The sequence below is a fragment of the Botryllus schlosseri genome, chromosome 2 (assembly GCF_051294905.1).
Source record: "Botryllus schlosseri isolate E-star chromosome 2, Bs_hap1, whole genome shotgun sequence".
NCBI classification, from domain to species: domain Eukaryota; kingdom Metazoa; phylum Chordata; class Ascidiacea; order Stolidobranchia; family Styelidae; genus Botryllus; species Botryllus schlosseri.
In genome coordinates, this window is record NC_137237.1 from 14,506,306 (window position 1) to 14,529,217 (window position 22,912).

The following is a 22,912-nucleotide window of genomic DNA, read 5'->3' on the forward strand; positions in this document are numbered from 1 at the left end:
TTGATTTTAATATGGGTTTGGATACCCGTGTCCTCGCAAAATCTACAATAAAAATAACTCAAAACAACTATCATTTACTGCAATAAGACTAATTGTTATCGCACTTTTAGAGAACCTTATCTTCCTAGTGTCGATAAGGTCGTTTGGATGCTTTAGTCAAAGATAGTGGTTCTCAAGCTAGGAGTCGTTGCACTTTTCTGGGGATCGCTTCAAACAGCTTCCAACAGAGGCCGTGAGTAAGTCTGGGCAATGGTGTTGATCAGTTTTTTTAGAAATCATCATTTTACCAAATTTTGAGGGGGGCCACGGAGCATTTCAAATTGGAAATGGAGTCGCCGGAGGTGCAACCTGCTAGTACGGACCGGCATTCCGACTCATAAATAGTCTTATCAGTGTGACATGAACATGGTTTAGTGATGTAGGCCTACTGTACAATTATGTACCCTGCATTTTCAAGGTCATCATCTCCGCCAGCTATACCGATAACTTTGATCACGTGGGCTGAGAGACGGTAAAATTTTTATGGTGATTTAGGGTAGAACCAATATTATTGACAGAATTCATTCACAAAATTTAACAACCAGGTGCACATATAAACCTGATGCATGTAATAAGCCCACCAGTAGTTGCATCGATCACCCTCTGGTGGGCCCCAGGCCGGTGTTCTGCAAGCGGGAGTTGGCTTAAGAGTATTGTTTCGGTCCTGGTTACAATACACAACATATATCTGCACCGATTCAACAATATAGCAGGGCTGGCAAACACACGGCAGGCGGACCAGACACCGGCCCGTGAAGAAGTTTGTTGAAGAACAAATGAGAATACCGACCCTAGCAATCTCCAGAACTCAAATTCGAGATGGCCGAACAGTCTATAATAGGTAGTTCATGACCTATGTTAAAAAATCCTCTCCTGTATACAATCGATAGGCAAAGCATTGTCACTGTGACGAGATAGTGTTATTACCTCATTTAAAACACGCTAGGAGGCGCTCAAGAGTGTCCGGAATTTGCGTCACGAAAATATTGTAACCCTACCCTAATACCCTACCCTAGGTGGATGCCAGATTGACAGACCGCGTCATTTCGACACCCTCCTATCTGTTTATTATATAGCATTGTGTTTTTCGCATAGCATTGTCTATTGTGTGTCTTGGGCAGATGAAAATATAAAATGTGTGAGCCCCGGTTAAGAACCACTATGTTTTAGGCCAGTGGTTCTTAACCTTGCATCCAGCGCCGATTTTGAAGGAGGCAGAAACGCTCAGGGGGCGATATGGGAGGCGCTGAAGAAAAATGGGTTCGCAGTAGTTGATGATGCAGTAGTAGGAGATATCTTTAATGACTATTCAGAGCAAATTAACATTCCACAAAACATGACAAATCTAGTAATTTTTGGTCGCGCTACGCGCAGACGTTTGCTACATATCTTTTCATAAATGTAGTGGGTTATTATAATTTATATAAAATGAATTGCGCGTACTTTTAGATTTCCCGTTAAAACACTACCGTCACGCTTGCTAGGTTGCAGCGCAGAGCGTGTGGATATCGAAGGACACACTGTATATCACTTTTGAGAATGAGGGCCCATTGTGTACAAAATATGCATTGAAGCTTTGTGCACGAAAGGAATAACTAAATTATACTTGTGTTTGAGAGCTACAAAATTAAATCGTCAGAATATTTCCTAATTGTATCTGTTGTGGTCCACAACCTCACATTAACGTTAAATAGCATGTGTTGCTTGATTTGGAATACAATCATGGTAAAATTATTAACTGGGTACAGTACTAGATTTAATGTGAGCAGATATATAGGCCTATGCATCCCATTCTCAGTTTACTTAGTCACACAAAGCACTAAAACAAAATCCAATACCATTAATTTCCCCGTATTGCTAATCGCAGATGTGAATTCGGGATGCGTACATCTAGGTACGAGACCGTACCCGATTGTTGTTATAACAGCCTAGATTTGACCCTGAATATACCACATACAATTATTATATGGTTTATTATTGTCGAGATGTCCTCGAGCGCGATTAAATCGCGAAATAATTCTAATACTAAAGTCCCGAAAAGACCCACACGATTTGACCTCTTACCAGGACCGAAGCTGCTGCAACAACCCAAACCCAATATCCCGGGGTGGGGGGGGGGGAGGTGAGCTCGAAGGGTGCCATAAATTATTTCGGTGAATAAACATAAATTATACATCATGTTTTGACGACTCCCCCACGAAAAACTACGCATAATTATAGAAAATAGAAATAGGCATTTCGGCGTCGGCCTTTACCACGCCACGATGCTGCACGAAGACATATGAAGTTCCTGCCAATATGGGATACCGAGACGTGTGCCAAAAAGATTGTCAACGAGAAAACCTTAGCCGAAGTGGATTACCCTCATGTTGACCGTAAAATTGGATGCATATAAGTATAATTGTCTATAGGAGCTTAAATCGCCCGTGCTGAATTATCATGTCGTCACAATCTGCACCCAAAGGACAAATTGCATCAATCAGAGAAAAATTATTTGCCAGTGAAGAAATACCAATTTTGAATCATGTGCTTATTTAAGTTTAATACGTTTATGCGTTTCAATATCTTTTGACTATATAGCGGACAAGAGGTAAGAAAAAAAAACATGTAGTGAAGTAATTGTACCAACGGGCACGCCCGAATATGTTTAATAATTATTAATTACGTGGCCTTCATTTTCCAAGACAACAGCTCACTCAGCGCTACTGGTAAATCTGATTACGTGGGCTGAGAGGATAAGACATATTTATACAATTACTACCTATTCAGTCATGCATGCGAAGCCCCCAGAAGTTTGGTTTATCACGCTATGGGTACCCAAGACAATCCTTTTTTAGGGGGACTGACGAAGTGCTGTTACGCAGGGTTACCATATTTTGGAATCGGGAAACGAGGACACTTTCAAAATTTTCAGACTTAAAATACGTGAGTAAAATCCGGAAAAAGGGCAAATATACCACAAAATTGCGGTTGGCTGATTAAAAAAAGGGTCACCTTTCAGCTTTCAGGTTCAACTCCCGAAATACAGTTTTTCTTCTATATTTTCCGTTTGTTGACTCAAAAAAGTGGTCGCTTGTGTTCGAACCACGATTTCCTGTTTAGCATCATTTATGTCCATTTTCACTCGAAACTATCCACCATCTAAGCTCTAAAAGCTTAAAAGCTGTCAAGGAGGACGAATTGCCATAAAGAAGGACATTTAAGCGTCCTTGAAGGAAATTTAAAAAAAAACTGAAAAAAGGAACACAATATGGGGGGCGCTAGAGCACGATAATTTTTTAAAGTGGGCGCTGGAGGAAAAAAGTTGAAGAACCACTGTTTTAGGCTCATGTCCTGCGTCCATGCATGAGAATGCGCTGTAGAACTAGATCTATAACATTTGATAGTATAGTACTCTTCGCGGCGATCCTTAGATGTGCTGTGCACTATTATTTCATTCGGGGGAATATCATCTATAGTCTGATCCATGTATGAACAGCTTCTTGGAGGTACAGAACTTCAATATACAATTGAATAGTATATTCATATTGAAATGAACCCGAATATTTTCGGCTGACACTCGTCAGGGGTAATCGTCAGCAACTAGTAGAGAATTCAAAAGAACAGCGTATATCAACAATCGTAACACAAAATATGACGTCACCAGCACGGAATGTCGAATACTCGAATGTCTGTGTGCCTTGGAGTCGACTTTTATCAAAATACACTAGCCAAGGCTGTGTCGACAAAAAGAGTTCGTGTATCATCTAAAAATAGTACATTAAACGCTCTCGTATTCGACATTCCGTGCTGGTGACGTCATATTTTGTGTTACGATTGTTGATATACGCTGTTCTTTTGAATTCTCTACTAGTTGCTGACGATTACCCCTGACGAGTGTCAGCCGAAAATATTCGGGTTCATTTCAATATGAATATACTATTCAATTGATCCATGTATATATACATGTATAGAATTAATTGGTCAATTCAATTAATTGTCTGTGATCCCAAGTATCAAAGGAAATATAAAAAAGCGTCGCAAATGTATTTTCTCACAAGTTAACAATGAATCTGAATAAACTGATTTTCCAGCTGTAGTCACAAACTAATCAGTAGCAAAGCAACTACTATAGTTTGTACTTTGTAGCCTTGTTATTCGGTATGAATTGGACTATAGAGTTCATACTCTGAAATGAACGATTAAAACTTGACCTGACATGACCTTGGAATCAATGAGAGAACACTAGCTATCTCATTTGAAATATCATAAGCTCGACGGTAACAACTGAGTGGGTGGCTAAAAAGATAGCCAATGTCAATAAGTATATTGCGGCTGTACGGATTATTTCTCTCCGATATATGTAAGCTGGAATTTTCATCGCTTGCGTCATGGAAGTAGTCAATAATGTACTATATCGTTAAAGCAGGTATTGTTTTGAAGCCAATCAGATAAATCTGTAGCGGTAGCGAGAGCGACAGTGTTAAACACTTTGGTGGCCAGCAGCTTGCATTCAAAAACACTATACTTTTTGCGTCGAGGCATTCTTATGGGTGACCGAAATGCCACTCTTGGATACGCGAGAGTCGCAAACATAGACATGACTTCTCCACATACAAGTAAGTACCTATAGTATTGTTAGATCGCTACTTGGTAGTAGGAAGTGCAGGGTAGCAAACAACCGCCCTGGAATTAATCCCAGTGGTAGAATATCTCGTTCAGGATAACCTAACCCTTATGCCCAAACGAACATTCCAAAACAGCAAATTCGATTCAATACGTATAATGTATGCTCCAAAACCCTGTGAAAAATATATTGCTCAATATATCACGGTATCTTTGGAATTACTTTTATAATGGACTGGATTTTTGAAGAGACAAATTTCTTTTGCATGCCGATAGATAGGATACTGTTGACTCGTGTCGTGTCGTGTCGTGTCATATCTATCTGAACTTGTGTATGATAAGAACATGTTAAACGCCAAATCGTTGCTTGTTGAAAAGAATGAGACCATGCCAATTGCAACTTCCAATCTCGTAAACAATGGCTACTAGGAGAAAAAACATGACTGATGGACCTATACGTCCTTTAGCGACAACAATTCGAAAATTCGTTTAGTCAATTGTGTTACAGCTTCACTATCATAATATTCCATGCATCATAATGGATGATCGCTAGAATGCCATACGGAATTGTACGATAACCAGAGGTGGCAATTGAGTTCTTGCGGTTATGTTGGAGTACATGACACATCATTCATAAAACGACTAATGAATGTAAGTGAATTACTTTACCGAATTGTGTACGTGATCGAAATCATTTTATTTCAAAACAATAATATATTTCTCAAATTATGTGGGTTACAATCTGATTTCACGTTTGATCCCGCAGAATTTGTGAATCAGTTACTGAAGTTCATGGAATGGATCATTAACTTTCTTATGTAAAGTGTCTGAAAAACTGTATAACTAGCTTCGTAAATGTAGCATATCACGATAGAAAAGTATTTTGTTTTGTTTTGGCGCTTTTGATTGGCGTGGTTAGTTGCGGTCACAGTTTTGAGCAGTTACGATCTCGATAATTATTGGCGTGACAAATACACCAGCAAGCATATTGAGATTTTGACAATACCAGTTGCGGTGAATCGGTAGCGTAAAATAGCATTTGCGGTCGCATGTTTTGACAATATGCCAACTAGAATTTAACCAATCAATAACTTATAAGACACATATGGTAATACCTAACAACATCGCTCTCATTCTTTGTCAGTATTAATAAATAGTCGTTCCCATTTTATGCCATTTCCTTTTCCAAATCGTCAGTAAACCGAAACAATTCGGTTACAGATATATCGGTCAAAATTTTGAAGACGCTTTAGTGACCTGTCAGACGCAAAATTTCTTTACGGCTGCATGCTATATTGAGCCCAAGAAAATAGTAACTTTACGCTATACTGCATAACGTCGAATATCTACGAATATGTTCATTTGTGTGATAATTGCTGTGTAATTTTGCGTGTAATATAAACGGGTATATCGATCGGATAGCATTGGAAACATACGTTTATTCCGAAATTTCGAAATTACTACCCGACACTGTTCCCATAGGATCGTATACCTTTATAAACACTACAAATAATGTACAAGCTCCTCCCGGTCATCTGATCTGCGTAAGCCGCATCTAAAAAGGCCTAGAAGTGGGTAGTGCTTCAGGTAGCCATATACGGAATCATGCTAAAGAATATCGGTCTGGTGTATCGTTGTAATCGAAAATACCATGAATGCCAGAAACAATCACAACACAACAAATATACGATTTGTTAAATCTGTTTGGAAATACTACAATTTACGCAATCCTTTCCAGATTGTTCCGATATTCCGGCGACTTATCAAGTCAACGTTGTGATCACCGTCTTCGTCTCGCTTCTATTCTTCCTCGGCCTCATCGGAAACGTTTGTACACTGGCGGTGATTCTTAAAAACAGAAGCCTGCAAACAAATTTCAATCGATTCCTTATCAGCCTGTGCGCTTCCGACCTGGTATCGGCCTGCATTTGCTCTCCGTTATGGCTGTACCGGAGGACCTGGGGATTTACCACGTGGCAATGGGGCATCGCTTTGTGTAAGTGATTTATGAACATTTCGTGCATATTGCACTCTATATAGATTGCGGTGACTTGGGCAGCAAGCATATTTTCGTAATGGCACATTATTTTTCGTCACATAAACTAATTTCGGATGGATGTTTACAGGTAAATTTTATTGGGTAACGGACTTTCTGACGGATTTCACGACTTCGCTGCATATTTTGTCGTTTTGTATTTTGCGTTTCTACGCCTTTTCCTGCCCGCTTACGGCGCCGACTACGAGATTTGGAGAGTGGCATTTTCGATTTTACATCGCCGGATTATGGATCTTCTCACTGATTGCTGCCCTGCCGCACGCCCTCTTTATGGATGTTCGACAGGGTAAGAACTTTGTACCGGTATCAATATCCATACATGTACAGTGTACACCATATCATAGTGGAAATCAATCCGTTTACTAATCTATTCAAGCTCGGCTACGCTCACATGCAATTTTAGGGAACCATTCATTTGTGGGTGTCGACTGGCAAGTTGCTGTTGTTTATTTCACACGATATTATGTGCTTGTCGCTTGACAGCCTTTTCCACCACGGTCAAGGAAAATGCATAGTGTATAAGATGCAAAATAACGGTCAAAAGGAAGTGGAGCGCGTTATAAGTTTAAATTTTATACATATTGTATCAAATGACCATTTGTCAAAACAGCGCACCGTTCCACTGCAGCAACAACCATTATAGACTCTTTTGAGATAGGCTAAACTGCTTCTAGTTCATGAAATTGGAAATGTGAATCGTAATATTCAGTGTTCGTGTTCATAATAAATTGTGGTCGATGTAGGTTATTTAGAATTATTTTATCTATTAAGCCTATATTGCTATCTAATGACGTTATCATGCCTTACGATATTTGAATGAAGTCCAAACATTCCTGCCGTGGATCGCATAACATCATTTTGAGTCAAACATATGTCTGTTTTAGCGTGTTTATCGAGTTTACCCTTATATCGATTCGATCGATTAACACGAGGCAGATTAAAACAAACCAAAGGCAGTAAACCAATAACGCGGGGCTTTTTCACAGAGAAAAGCCTGGATCCGTGGCCGTCCTGTTCAATCCGCCAAGAATTCAAAGAACAATATCACATCTACAGCGCCATCATCTACTCGTCGCTGTTCTACGTTCCTGCGGTACTTATCACGATATTGTCATTTTTCACAACGAGGAATCTGAGGAAAATGACCGAGTAAGGAGACATATTTTTAAAGTGCTAGTTAGATAAACTGGCAGGATAGTAATATTGTTATCAGCGTGACCTGTATTGATGTTGTAGATATACAACAACGATGAGCTATAGATAATGCAATATTTTATGCGACTTGATTTATTAAAAATTATATGCAATTCACGCGATCATCCAAAGGAATAGACGGACTATATCGTCTCAGGATTCACAAAATTCCTTAGCGGTTCAGTATCATTGCCATGTGTATTTGAATGAGCTATTTCCTCTGGTATTTCGATGTTACAACTACTATGAACGCTTAAATATTACCTATGAACAACGGACATTCGTGACAATCTTGAATACGTTGGGATGTCATAATAAATAGGCCAGCGCAAAGCGCAATAAGCTATAAACTCAATTTCACTTCTGTGCGGTCCCAATGACCATTGACTTGAAAGGTAAATACTAAATATCCGGCGCAAGCTAATCCCAAATTTCTTTAAGGGCCGATTGAGGATCTGCGTTGTGTACGAATTTGCTGACGCAGATCATCAATTACGGCTATCGATGACAGCCAATAACATCGGAATATTTGTAGAAGCTTCAAAACGACTCATACATAAATTATATTAGTCGAGCAGTATACTTCGTGTCAGTTGCGAGACACAACATGGACTATCACAGTGCTTCCCAACCAGACTTGGACAACTAGAAAATTTTCGGCTTTTCTGAAGTTGATTAGAATTAGAATTATAGCTACACATTTTTTACAAGTTAGATTAGAATTAGAATCACTGCATTCGCGAAAACTTTGAAATTGAATGAAGTTCAGTTCGTATCAAACCAGAGTTCGTTCTAATAAGCATGAGAATGGCAAATGTGTGTACCGCAAACTTGGCTCGTTTCGCACTATACAGTTATCCTGTAGAATTTCCACGAAGACCAGAAATTGGATTAAAAATTAGAGCGTAGAAACATTTAACAAATTGTATTATAATCACACTACTGGTATTTCTCTCTAAATAGACAGGCTGTTCAAAAATAACCTTTTTACCTGAATCTTGCTGGCTACGTGATTAAATCGTTAGGTTGCCTTAAAAAACGACGCTCACCAAATTTGAATTCATTCCAACCAATATTCGCGGATTTCGTACAGTTGGAAAATTTTGAATTTGCCCAAAAATGCCAAATATTTTTTTTCAAATTTTACTGCCAACCCCATAAAATTGTTGCGCTGTCTTCAAAAACGATGCAAAACAAATTTGACTCAATTCCAAGCCGTAGAAGTGGAGTTATATCAGTTTTTCTTTGATAATTCTGGGATTATCCTTGATCGGTGATCGGCTTCTACAGCTTGGAATTGAGTCAAATTTGTTTTGCATCGTTTTTGAAGACAGCGCAACAATTTTATGGGGTTGGCAGTAAAATTTGAAAATTTTTTTTTTGCATTTTTGGGCAAATTCAAAATTTTCAAACTGTACGAAATCCGCGAATAATGGTTGGAATGAATTCAAATTTGGTGTGCGTCGTTTTTTAAGGCAACCTAACGATTAAATCACGTAGCCAGCAAGATCCAGGAAAAAAGGTCATTTTTGAACAGCCCTATTCTTAGACAATAATAATTTAGTTGTCCAAGTCTGTTCCCAACCTGTGGGTGTTGCAGCTGTGAATCATAACACTACGCTATATCGTCACTGCTCTTCACGTACGTCAAATGACGTTCTCATTCGTTCGGTCACATCTCATGGTGGGTCGCATGTCATGGCATTAAAAGTGGGTCGCAAAGTGAAAAGGGAATTTAATCTATTTATTGTCACCACGCTTTGTAATTACGTATATGTACCATGTAGCCAACAAACTTCTGCACGTTTCACACACAGATCCAACAGAGCTATTTGGCAGATAACAGACGCGGCCCGCCTTCAACGCATTCAAAGCCGGAACAAGTCTGCTCGCTTGCAACTTCGATTAATATGCGCCTGCTTCATAGTTGGATATGTGCCAGTGGCGGCTTATCTTATATGGACTTCGTCGGCACACGTGAAAAACAATTGCAACATCTATTACATAGACTACTGGTTCGGGGTCGCGTCGTACCTGATTCTCAGGGTGTCGGAATGCCTCAATCCTGTCATGTACAACCTGGGATGTATGGAAATGCGCAACGCCACGTTTTCTTTCGTGAAAAAGGATATATTTCGACGGGCATCGGCAGTCGCGCGTGCTCCAGCTCAGAGGGGAGAGATATTCTTGTCAAATATATTCAACTCGAGAGCATCTGCTCACCACAGCACAATGTGATGGAGCTTTATAATGATATCGCAGCTTCAAATAATTGCAAGACGGGCGGCAACATATAGCTTATCGACCTTTGTTCTTCCTGTTGCAGATCATAGTATTTTTATTTATATTCTGTTGAAAATAGTATGGCATCAAGAATGTACTCCGGGTGTCTTCTGTCTTGACACTCTCTCCCGATGTAGGATTAATTATCGTATTGCAAAGTTTTATCTTTTATTGGATCGGATTTGGTAACCCAAATCCTGATTTACATACAGTCCCTTCCATCCATGACGCACATTATTTTGCCTTCGTTGAAAACTATTCCACATAATGGCACGACTATATTGAATCATTGAACATATATTATTTTCTACGACATGGAAATATGCGGCTATGTATCGGACAATTGTTCAAATTGTGGGTATATTGAGATGATCTCCAACAGCTGAATCTTTAGTTTATGAGAAACGGATGGTTTTATAACTTCTATCTATTCCTTCTAGGGAATTGAATTGTCGTTGTGGGTCGCAATAGACCCTCGTGTTTAGTATTGTGGCATCTGGGATATAGTAAGGGTTGGCATGTTAAAAGTAGCCTAACCGCAAAATTTGGGAAGTTGATATATAAAGGGTTATCACTTTCGACCATCACCCTCATCGCTATTTTGTCCCGTGACGAGCACTGACAATCGGTGCTTCAGCACCCCCTCATCCTCTCCCAGCACCCCAAACAAATGTTGGTATCAGGGCCCCCATGGATCGATAAATATAACAGTTTCCCTCTTATATGCGAAATCATAACGGTGAAGGCAAAAGCAACGCAATTGCAAGTTTGCACGTAGATTCGGCAGGCAGTTACCGCACGTTCTAAATACCTAGAGACTAGAACAAAAATTCTTCTCCTGAGATGCACACTATGCCAAACAGAGGCGTGCGGTTGGGGATGAAACTGAAGAAGTGGATCACCTGTAGTCAGGATGAATAAATGTAAATTGTGAAAATCTTCATTGATTAACGACATAAATTATGGTTATTTTCTATCAATGTTCATGAACGACTAATTGACTATACATTTAAAAAAAATTACACCCAAGATCAGGGTATTTGCATGTTTATTGTTCCAAAATATAGTGCGAAAGGAGGAGGGGAGGCATAGAAAGGTCAAGCCCCAACCGTGATAAAGCAATTTATCATAAACAGATGAGAATTTAAAATAACTGGTACTAATCGAATGCTATCGTCGCACTGATTCCAAAAATCTAAATAATAATAATCATAATGGCAAAGCACCAGAGCCCCATGAAAATCGCCAGGGAATGTGAAATTTCGCTTTGTTACGTACAATCGCAGCGCTTTGCGCTATCGGCTTTGCACATCGGCGGCGTAGTATGAATTGTGTATTTGCGACTGCAGAGATGGTCGGATTCCCAAATTTCGGGATCCGAATCCGGCTGGAAATGGAATTCAGAGTCCGAAACAATTCGGCCGGTGAATATCCTATTGGGAATCCGAAAAATGCCTGCCAAATCCATGTCAATTATTCATATTTCAGTTGAAAAATCCGACCGTCAAAGCAAATTGACAATCCGGATCCAGTCCGGCTACGTTTAAAATCGATAAAATCCTGCCCCAGCTCCGGTTCCGGAACCGGACTGTGGCCATCCCTGCTTGCGAGTTACGATGGCCAACATGTAGTGCACATGCACAGCAAATGCATTCCTATACTGTTGTAGCTGTTATGAATTTTCCTTCCACACCTACCTTCAGCTGTTATTATATATAGTAGCCTAGCTTATTGCGTAGCCCGCGCGCAAAGAGTGCTAATGTGATAAGAAACAAGTCGTCAACTAAATCAGATATTACCATTTTGGTTTTTATATTTCTAAATCCGGTTCTAAAATGGTCAGTGCCTTACCAATCAAGAACCACGCCGCATGTCATTGATTCGTAATGATCATGTCTTTATATGAGTCTCGTTTTCTCCGCGAGCCGCATTTGGCCGGTGGTACTCAGGTTACATGGACACTGTGGACAGGATGGAGAGGACTACTTGACGAGAGAGAGAGAGTGTTTATTTTCATCCAACCGAAATACATAACAAGCGGACGGCAATGATAGTGGTACAGAGAATACACATGCACCATTGCACATTGTTCGTTATCATGTACGAATGATCGATACGACCCGACGTCCGACATATCAAGACAATCGTTTCGGCCAGCATGTGGCGGTCATTTTGAGCCAAGTTTTTATCGTCGCTGGTCCACTACCACCGCCTTTCGCAGTGACTCATGTTGAAACTTAATGGGTGGCCTAATATATATGTAGGGAGCAAAAAAGTCCGTTGACAGCGTGACCATGTCGACAAGTCCCGCACCCGCAGGTTGGGCACCACTGAACTACGGCAACGAGACGACCACAATCTACATTAGGAGCAACATAGACCTTTCTTTCATGATTTCCGAGGATGAATACATCTAGACTCAATTATTTTTCGGGTGTATGCCAGAGATGAGCATGGATTAGGATTAGGTTTTGAAAAAACAGGATTTGTGAAATTTTGTCGGATTTGGATTGGATTTGGATTAAACATTTTTTTCGTAACGGATTAGGATTTGGATTGGATTTACCTATTTTCTGGGGGATTAAAATGTCGTGTGGCGAATGGCGACAAACTTTATTCAGATCAGTTATTATTGTACTTATGGTTACTGAGTTATCTTGAATCAAATGAATCGTTGGTTGTGAAAATTTTCGAATCCCACCATTGCATAAATTAGTATTTTTTCTGAATTTCCAGTTGGAATCGGATTAGGATTGGACATGGACTTGAATATGAAAAAGTTATGGATTAGGATTTGGATTTGGATTTGAAGGTTCGGATTTGGATTGGATTAGGACATAGAAATTTCAAATCCGCTCATCTCTGGTGTATGCCTAACCCTTATACAAATCAAGAAATCCAGTCACGTAGAAAAATATTCAGGTTAAAAGAATCTACGCGAAAATACCTTATTTCATAATTCATTAAGGACGATATGGCAACCCTGCATATATATGGCACATCGGTGTGCCAGTTACATGAGAGATCCTCTGCAGTCTACATCACAAAATATTTCATACCATTACCTATTACGTCAAACGTCTCCATAAAATGAATAACTTATACCTTACAAGCTGTTTACAGAGATATGGAGACTCCGAGTCAGTAATTCAAGACGGTTTGCAATTTGTATTCGAATAAGCATCGAATTAGTCAATGAACAGGAAGATATCGAGGTGCAGCTAGCTAGACAAAAACGGGAAAATGACACTCGCCTTTTACGTGTAATTATAGCACGATCTGTACCAGACATGCCTACAAATCCCTCACATTATTTGCATTGGCAGTTATGAGAAGTTGACAAATAATTGTAACGTGGTAGCGACGCTTGGTGGTAACATTTGAAAGAAAGTCACGAAAATTCTCCCGTAGTAGATACAGTAAAGTTGATTAGGTGCCTTGTGACCATAACATACTTCCTCACAATTCACACGGCGGTCAATCAAAATAGCAATTCCCGAGAGAAGGTATCAGCCGAACATCAATCGCTAATAAAATTCTTCGTAATTAGGTAGCGAGGCAAGAGGCCAGCATATACGTATAGATATGCATATCATTCGATTTAACAATGAAATACATACCGCTTAGGCGCTTAGCATGATGAAGATCTGATCGAAAGAAGGGGTTAAAGTCCTATAGTCAAGCAGCAGGTTGATGATAAACCCTATAGGTCGACTTGCCTTGTCTGGACGGTACAGAGAGAGGGAGAGAGATTTATTGATTTGTCCAACCGCAAAGAAAACAACATTGGCACATGAAACAACAATTATGAACTTAACGGTATAGGACAGGGTGTGACCGATATGACTCTGGGTAGGGTCAACTGGTCTGACCACACCCTGCATTAACAAATACAGATATTGCGTCATAAATTTGGATGCAATTGGTTGGGATCAATCAATTCAATTCAGCTCAGCATAATAATAAAATACTAACAAAGACAAATTTGGTGTGAGACAAGCGGATCATGCCATAAAACGACAAACGGATAGCCAGAAGAAAATTTAGACCGTCCCAAAATACTTCAAAGAACGAATAAAAGTTGTCATTGGCATGTGATCACTGTATGATTGTAAATTGCTACTTTCAACAGTAAGCATCGCCCTACGTCTACAATTACAGTCATTTAATATAATCCACAGCTACGGCACCAATGGGTTGCGGGTTCGAGTCCGACCGAGGTCGGAAGTAGTACAATTCTGACATTATGTGGGAAAACACCTAATTTGCATACGTTAGGTCAAAATTTAGTCAAAATTAAGTTTTTTAAAGTCAAAAAATGTCAAAATTTTGATTTTTTAGGTCAAAGATTTCCTTTTTTTACGTAAAAAAAATCACCCTATTGATAAGGGTTTCAAGAAATCCTTCCATCCGGCTACTCGTGATACTATTGCTAGTCAGAGCCAGGGATATCTAGAACTCCTCGATATCCCTGATCTTAGTACATTGAGGTGGAAACTGGACCAATCTTGGTAATTGGTCTGAGTGGTATTTGTTAGACAGCGTTTTGTCAATGTGACTCCAAAATGCATGAATCGGTAAGCAACAACAATCTTGAAGTTGTTGTTGCAGTCAAACGCACGTTCCGGAATTATATTGTTTTGAACTAATAATCGAAACCTGCTTACCAACAAAACATTTTTGTGCCAAACAATTCAATCTTATATATATATATATATATGTATCCTTCAATAATAGCGATATTATTATTATTATTTCCATCCATCACGTTACATCTCCGAGCTCATTACATATTTATGACTATCGTTTGAATCATACTTTTACGTATAGTAGTATCCCGTAGACTCGCCGGAGCACTCGTCTATTATGGTTCTAGTGATGCAACGACTGCTATGCTATCCAGGATTGCAAATGAGATAAGATAATTTCATGCTGAGATGATTTAGCACCCGTCAATCATCTACCCCATGGTGTTTTTGCAGTCGTATGTCGTGCGGATCGATTACCTTAGATACTTGTATATTTAGTTCGCGAACAATTCAGCACCTTGTCGCGTGTGGAGATACTGATAACGCTCCTGGTGAAAACAGACAAGATACTCACTGTGGTGGCGTTTTCAGCTGTGATGACGACTTCTGTTGAATTTCCGAATTCAACCGGAGATACTGCGACGCAAGTCGGACTAGGGACATCTCTGGGAATAATAGGTAAGTCGTTTGTATAATTGTATCACTATGTAAGATTAAAACGTATGGCACTGAATATGTGTGAACTGACTGAATTTTTACCAGGTTAGAGTACTTTGAATTTGACATACTGTCAGTAATTTTTGGACGGCCGTACGCACACGTATGACACGAGTTTTCACATTGGATGTGAAACTCAAATAGCTCGCACTTCATAACCTTATACTCCCGTTGCTTGCATACGCGGTTATAAATTTCCATCATAAGGGATATCTATTATGTTGTAGCAAATGTATCATGTTTATTCTTGTAATTCGAATGATATAGCTGATGGGATTTTCTATATAATATACCGCAGACTAAGATCGTGTGAACGTGAGGTTCACGTTCGCGTTCCGTGTGCGAACCTCAGAAATTTAGAGGTTCACGTTCGCAAACGAACCTTGGTAGGTTCTGTACTATGAACCATTGAACCTTTTTCATGGATTACCATTTTTCACGTCATTATAACATATTTGGTTGACATTTATTGCATTTCAACAGCAGGCACTTATATGCAGCATAAAAAAATCAACACTAAACTAGCAAGCACCTTGATAATCTCAAATTTTTACTTGCTTTGTTACAAAAGTTTGCTAGATTTCCCTGGTAGGTAGTCGGCGAAGGATGCTTATTCAACCAATCAATGAAATTGATATCGATATGTCATGTAAAAAAAATCTAGCAAGCGTACGGAGTCAATCTTGATTTCATGTTCATTGTATCACAAAAAAACAAATCTGAGCGATGGAGGTGTTGGTTACTGCTGTGTAACTTGTTAATGGGGTAATATCGGTAGCGAGTATAGAAACCTGTTTTACGCTCTGCTCAATATCAACAATCAACATATACCAATACTCAGACGCCGACTACATTGTTCGGTCTGGCCTAGGCCAGTGGTTCTCAACTGGAGGGGGATTCCCCATAGGTGGGGAATTCAATAGTTTCTGGTGGGGAATAGACGAATTTGTTAAACATTATATACAGGATAGTCTATACCAGGGGTCGCCAACTCAAAATGGGTCGTGGGCCACTCTTCAAAATTCGTTGGGCCACGGGCCGCATGACTTCAATATAATGATAAAATGAGGCAACGCAGTTTAACAACCAGTACGTTTTGATAAGTCTACGTCAGTACTACGCTGTGCTCTCAAACATGGGCGATGGGCATAGTTACCAAAAAATAAATAATATTTTATTGATGAAATACAAATACACCAAAAATTCGGGATGGTGTGAACCTCTGAAAGGTTCAGGTTCGTTTCGGCCAAGGTTTTTTCGCTGCCGATCGTTCTGGTACACTTCTTGGAGTCGCATTTTACATGGCCTAAAACTTCATACGTCTTGGTGCGCCGTGGCGCGGCAATGGCCAACGCTGATATGCCCATTTCTATAAATCTTGCGTATTTTTTCTTGGGGGAAGAGTACCCAATAATCAAGATATTTGGGCACTTAAAATTGCGCCTAGCGCGAAATATTTTTGAAAAAGTTGCATAAATTTTCAAAAAATACTCTATAATTTATGCTAATTCACGAAATAATTTTGGGCCCCCTTCGAGCTCCCCCCCCCAATTGGGGCGTTTGGGGTGCTGCAGTTACGGCCCTGATCGTAGGCACTGGGGGTACCATGGTCCAATGTGCTCCACGTGAGCATTTTGATCTGGGCAACGATGCTATTCGGAAAACTATTAATTTGATTGAAATGAATGAAAATTTAGGTTGTTCGTCTAACTTTTTCAGCAAAATACGTATAGATATAGCGAAATTGAATATTAAGAAATTTTCTCCCTATTCCGTTTGCGAAAATAGTTCCAAAACTGTTTGGATCAAATCTGAAATGTAGTTGAAAAAGAATACAGATGTCATTGTAAGTATGCCCATTGCCCTATACCCAGTCATAATGAAGTGTCTCAACTACCCATATTGTAGGGATCCACGGGTGCCTTGATAGATTCTTCTGTTTCGAGACTTGCGTGAAAAAGCTGACAATGATAGTGGTTATCACGGACATTATGAGGATTGTACAAACTGATGAAACTCGCGAGTGCAGGACGTAGGTACATGGCGCGGAAACAAAACTGATTGTTGCGTTATATCATTTTTCTTATTACCAACTAACGAATTGGTATAAATATATCAGAATGTAGACAGTCCTATTCGTATGGAACATACCATATATGATGTGTGGGCTCAGCGGAATGCAGCAAATATATCCTCTGCCTATTTCCAGATTGCTGTTGCTAGTCGATTCTGTATATACCTACAAATCACCACAATTGGTGACCACGTAACTATACCATTAACTTAAACGACTATAGTCGCCGGACGAACTCACTTCCAATTTAATGCCAATTCACAAAAACCTGACATGTCCATGTTACGCCACAAAGACCGATATCATTTCTATATTTCGAGTGGAACTACGCCAGTCGAAGAATATTTTGAAATAGGAAAGTGATGAGACACAGCAATAAAAAGGTTAAGAACCATATGAACGCTCTATGGGCTTGACGAACCGGCGAAGACTTCAAATCTTGCCCAGTCACTGCGGATATTGATATGGTTTCATAACATATCCATATCCCATAGTTATAGTTTTATATTCTTATTTTGTGCTGTATAGTTCTCACGGGAGTTGTTAATTAAATATTTAAACACAGAGCGGTTTTTGCTCAATGACCAACGGTTCTACACCAATAGTTGAAAAGAGGCGCGAAACAATTCTTCGCACAAAGCAAAACAAATTTAATATTCAGAGCGCATCGTTTAGTGATTGCCACGAAAACGTATATCAATGACATCGTTAGTGTGTAACTTTGCCTGCGAATATTAAGGTTTATCGTGGTGAAATGGATAATGACTTACTCAAGCATCCACGCTAGTTTAAGTCCCCGCGATGATTCCATATGATCGATGCTCTAAAATCGATTACAAACTCTTTACACCTATACTACCTCCCGACTGGGAAATTGCCGATGCTGTCGTCACATGGCGTTGGATTGCGAAAACATCCGAGGATACTTGACAAAGCGCACGTGCGTTGCTATATACAATGCATGCCGTAGTCGATATTTCAGGAATGAAATACCCATCCATAAATACGATTGAAATTCAGAGGCTGTACCATGAACTCACGTCATATTAATGAAATTCGTAGCTCTGTGCCAGATCGTGGATCAATACCAATGCCACTACTGTCTTGCAACCACAGATTCATAATTACACTTGAGTTGGGTTACCATATTTTGGAATCGGGAAAGGAGGACACTTTTTTCAAATCATAGAAGTAAAAGTTAGATTACGGGAATTGAAAACAGCTGAACTTAAATCTCGCGTTGACTAAAAAACAGGTCGTCACTCCTACTCGACTTCCAAATGACCCGCTCGAACGCCCGCATTACATATTTCGCAACATTTATGGCGTTTTTAGTTGACCCTGACCAGTAGCCTAGCTGTCAAAGCTATAATAGAGGACGAATTTACACAAATAAGGACATTTGGACGTCCTGGGAGAACAGTTTCGATTTCCTAAAAAAGGAGCACAAATAATCCTAATGGATGACATGTGGTAACCATACACTTCAAAAACTGTATGACCGTATATTTTTTAGCTTGTCCTGCTCCTGCCACGGTCACGGTCAACGTCGTCGTTACTGTTATTATATCTGTTTTGCTGCTAATCGGAGTAACGGGAAATATGATAACGTTAATCGTAATTGGAAGACACAAGCATTTGCAGACCAACTTCAACAGATTTCTCATGAGTCTCTGTGTATCGGATCTGGTTTCAGCCTGCATATGCTCGCCTTTGTGGCTGTATCGACGAACTTGGGGATATGACGACTGGCAGCTTGGACAATTTTTATGTGAGTTATATTCTTGCCAGGGATGTATAGAACATATATATTCCCGATTCTTGCATACCAGGTTTGGTATCAGCAATGCATGTTATGACAAGCTAGCAAGAATAGGAAATATCGAATGGTGATTTACAACGGCCACGACTTTTGTGAATTGTAGAGTCTTATCAACGACTCAGCGTGTTGTATACACTGGTGATATTTGATTATAATTATAATGTTCTGTCTTTTCAAACAGTATAGGATTATTTGGAAACGATAATGGTAGTGTCTTGTGGCGACACATAATAAATACTCAACGGTGATGTAATAACTATAATAACAAATTGATCTGGAAATGCAATCCAGTTCATGCATCTATGTGCATATGATATGATAACCGACTTCGTGTCTTATGGACTATTGATGTTTATTACTCTCTGGACACCTGGAAATATTCCAAGTATCTGAATTTTATGTATTATGACAACTTGCTCGACGCGCGTAAACGATCATCACCCTTAGACCGGGTCCCGACGATCATATATTCTCGTTTCCGCGTTAAGCATTGATAACTCGATTTTCGTTCAGGCAAATTCTATTGGGTGGTGGATTATGGAACGAATTTCATCACGTCCCTACACGTTCTCTCTTTCTGCGTCCTGAGATTCATGGTGTTTTCAAAGCCATTTTCAGTAACATCCCACACATATTCGAATCAGCAACTAAGAATATACATCGTCACCCTATGGTTGGGATCCATGGCACTTGCGTTGCCTCATGCGTACTTCATGGGTTACAGAGAACGTGAGAGAGGTTTTTATGTTTGATGCTTACGTGGGAATGTCTATAATCAAGGTGCCACTGGTATTATCATTTCGCGTCGGATTCCCAAGATTCCAGTTTATGGATGATAACTTATCAATGATCATGATAATTGATCATATCATGCACTCCCAGTGTCGAAATCGATTATGATCGCAGGAATCATTTATCCGCTAGCGGATATTTTCATTTGCAGGGTGTTGCTGGTTTTCAATGTGTATTTTTAAATAAATATTGACTTAAATAACTTACTCAATTTGAATTATATTCGCAAAATATCAGTAATGCATCCAAATAAACAAACTTTATTTTGAAAATATTTTGAAGGAGTTTGAGTAATCGCCCCGCTTGTCAAAATCGGTATTCAAGAAGAATATTCCTCAAATTCAGTTATACTTGCTGCGAAGGCGAAAGCAAGACGTGACAATTTGAGTTAAGAAATCGCTCAATAATTCATAGAGATATGTCGCAAGAGAACAAAAAGCTTCGATTTGTGGTTTTATCTCTATCAGCTGATTTATAATCGATATCTATAAGTTCAAACATTTCGTCAAATGTAGATGATCAGGTCATCGTAAACAGCTGAGAGAGCTTACATAAAAGTCATTTAATAACTTGGGTATATTACAGGAAGTAGCACGGATCCTTGGCCTTCCTGCTCCGTCTTGCTGGATAAAACGACCACATTCCACACTTACAGCTCCACCGTGTATACCATATTTTTCTACATTCCCGGATTCTTCATCGTCATTTTCTCTTGTCTCACGACGAGAATACTCAACAAAATGAAAAGGTAGGCGTAGATGTCGGTGACAGTCTCATTGTACTTTACGCATTGCATCCATCTCGCTATAAACAGGCTTGAAACATGATGCAAGCATTGCCAATTCATAGCTACCAATGTGTTTTTTTTGCCATGTAATTCTCAGTAAACATGCTGTGAAGTTTCGACGACTCTTTGCATTGCACTCAATGCATTTGGGGTTATAAACAGCATATATATTTAGGCTATACTTAGGGATGGTTTGAACGTGAGGTGAACGTTCGCGTTCTGTGTGTGAGCCTCGGAAATTTATAGGTTCACGTTCACAAACGAACCTTAATAGGTTCTGCACTGTGAGCCTTTTTCATATATTACTATTTGCACGTTATTATAACATCTTTGGTTGCAATTTATTGTATTTCAACAGCGGGCCACTCTATGCATGGCTCTGGCAGCATTAAAAAATCAACACTAAACAAGCATGCACCTTGACAATCTCAAAGATTTTACCAGCTTTGTACCAAAAGTTTGCCTATTACTAATAGCCTCGGCGAACACCAACATAAATTTAATTGACCAAAAGGGTGTATCAATATAGCAATGATACTCTTCGTCCATTACACAAGGCAAACAAAGATAGATGACCAGATGGCTCGTTGAACTCCAGTTAGCATTTGCTCCGTTTTGTTTCATAACCATTATCCTTGTATTACAGCCCTCGCGATTCGCCAGATCGTGTGGAACAAGCCCGCAACCACTTTTTGCGTCGTCGCAACGCGTCGGCATGTCTTCAGTTGCGTTTGATATGTACATGTTTCATAACAGGATACGTTCCTCTATCGGCGTACCCAATCTGGACCACAGCGATTCCGGACAAAAGCTGCACGAGCAGCGTGTTTTTGATTGATTATTGGATCGGTGTCGTAGCATACATCATATTGCGGATATCGGAATGCCTGAATCCTGTGATGTATAACCTGGGATGTCACGATATGCGAAGGGCGACAGTAGGGTTTCTCTTTAGAACAAGACTGAAAACGCCGGTTGGTTCTACAAGAGTGACTGCAAGCAGCCCCGACTCACTTTTTCGTAACCTTCCCTTCCATTCTGTCAAGTCGAGTTCTGTTGGTGTTTAGAATCACGCTCGCTATAACGAACTGAAGACACGCTGTGGTTAGGGTAACAATTGCATCGTCCGATACGCGTCTGAATTCTTTACATTCGGATTTTTCTTCAGTTTTGCTTGAATTCGCAGTTGATTACTATCAAGAAATCTGTGTATAGATTAATATATGGAGAGATTACTGTCATGCATAGACTCAGGATAAACTTTCGTCATGAGTAGGATTTGCAAGATAGGGTCGGGTTTTGTGGAAATCTGGTCATAACTTGCTTCGAGGTTGGTGTATTGCCGGTACATCGCAATATGATAACTATCAGAATCCTACATATACTCAGGAGAAATTTGTTATATAGCTACGAATAATTAGACAAACACGTCCTCTCTTTGACGCCAGAAGTTTTTTCAAGTATAATTCATAGCCATGGTACTGAAAATTTACAACATCGCAACATATATTACGATGCGATTCCGTGAATCGCTGTAAAGCTATAAAATGAATGACAATGTATAATGATGAGGGAAGATTACCGTAACACATTGTGAATTTGTTGATCCTTAGCAAGCAAAATTAAATGATCTTAAAATCGCAGCGTTGAAATCATACATCAACATATATATAAATATATTACCTTTGACACGAGTAAATTTTGCGTACAAGGCACAGTTATCTTACCATCTTTAGCACCCTGGTAAATAGAAGGTAGCACTGAGAAAGTATGCGTTATTTTTGTTAGGTATCGTTATAATTACTTATATTGTATGAGAGGAAATGGAGGCTGTATTCCAGTTGCTTGCATGTATCTCCTACCATACTAATATAACTCCTACGAAAGATTGCTGTCATGAAATGACCATGATAATTGACAGTGCTTTTTCTCTTTTTCTAGTTTTTGGTTTTGCAAAATTTGTTGTTGTAGATAATTATCACGCTATTCCATAAATGTGAGCGTATTGTAAACC

At 39.5% G+C, this 22,912-nt stretch overlaps 2 protein-coding genes across 2 annotated transcripts; both read left to right on the forward strand.

The window, feature by feature from the left end:
• Window positions 1-4,351: 4,351 nt before the first annotated feature.
• On the forward strand, window positions 4,352-11,173 carry LOC145433738 (growth hormone secretagogue receptor type 1-like). The gene is made up of 5 exons (XM_080310938.1): window positions 4,352-4,637; window positions 6,383-6,640; window positions 6,771-6,986; window positions 7,687-7,849; window positions 9,712-11,173. Exons 1-5 carry the CDS (start codon window positions 4,568-4,570, stop codon window positions 10,130-10,132), a joined length of 1,128 nt encoding a protein of 375 aa, XP_080167064.1. The 5' UTR covers window positions 4,352-4,567; the 3' UTR covers window positions 10,133-11,173.
• Window positions 11,174-15,139: 3,966 nt separating this feature from the next.
• Window positions 15,140-22,586, forward strand: LOC145433741 (growth hormone secretagogue receptor type 1-like). The gene is made up of 5 exons (XM_080310941.1): window positions 15,140-15,384; window positions 19,014-19,268; window positions 19,833-20,048; window positions 20,697-20,859; window positions 21,545-22,586. The coding sequence occupies exons 1-5, from the start codon at window positions 15,303-15,305 to the stop codon at window positions 21,963-21,965; spliced, it is 1,137 nt and encodes a 378-aa protein (XP_080167067.1). The 5' UTR covers window positions 15,140-15,302; the 3' UTR covers window positions 21,966-22,586.
• The last annotated feature ends 326 nt before the right edge of the window (window positions 22,587-22,912 follow it).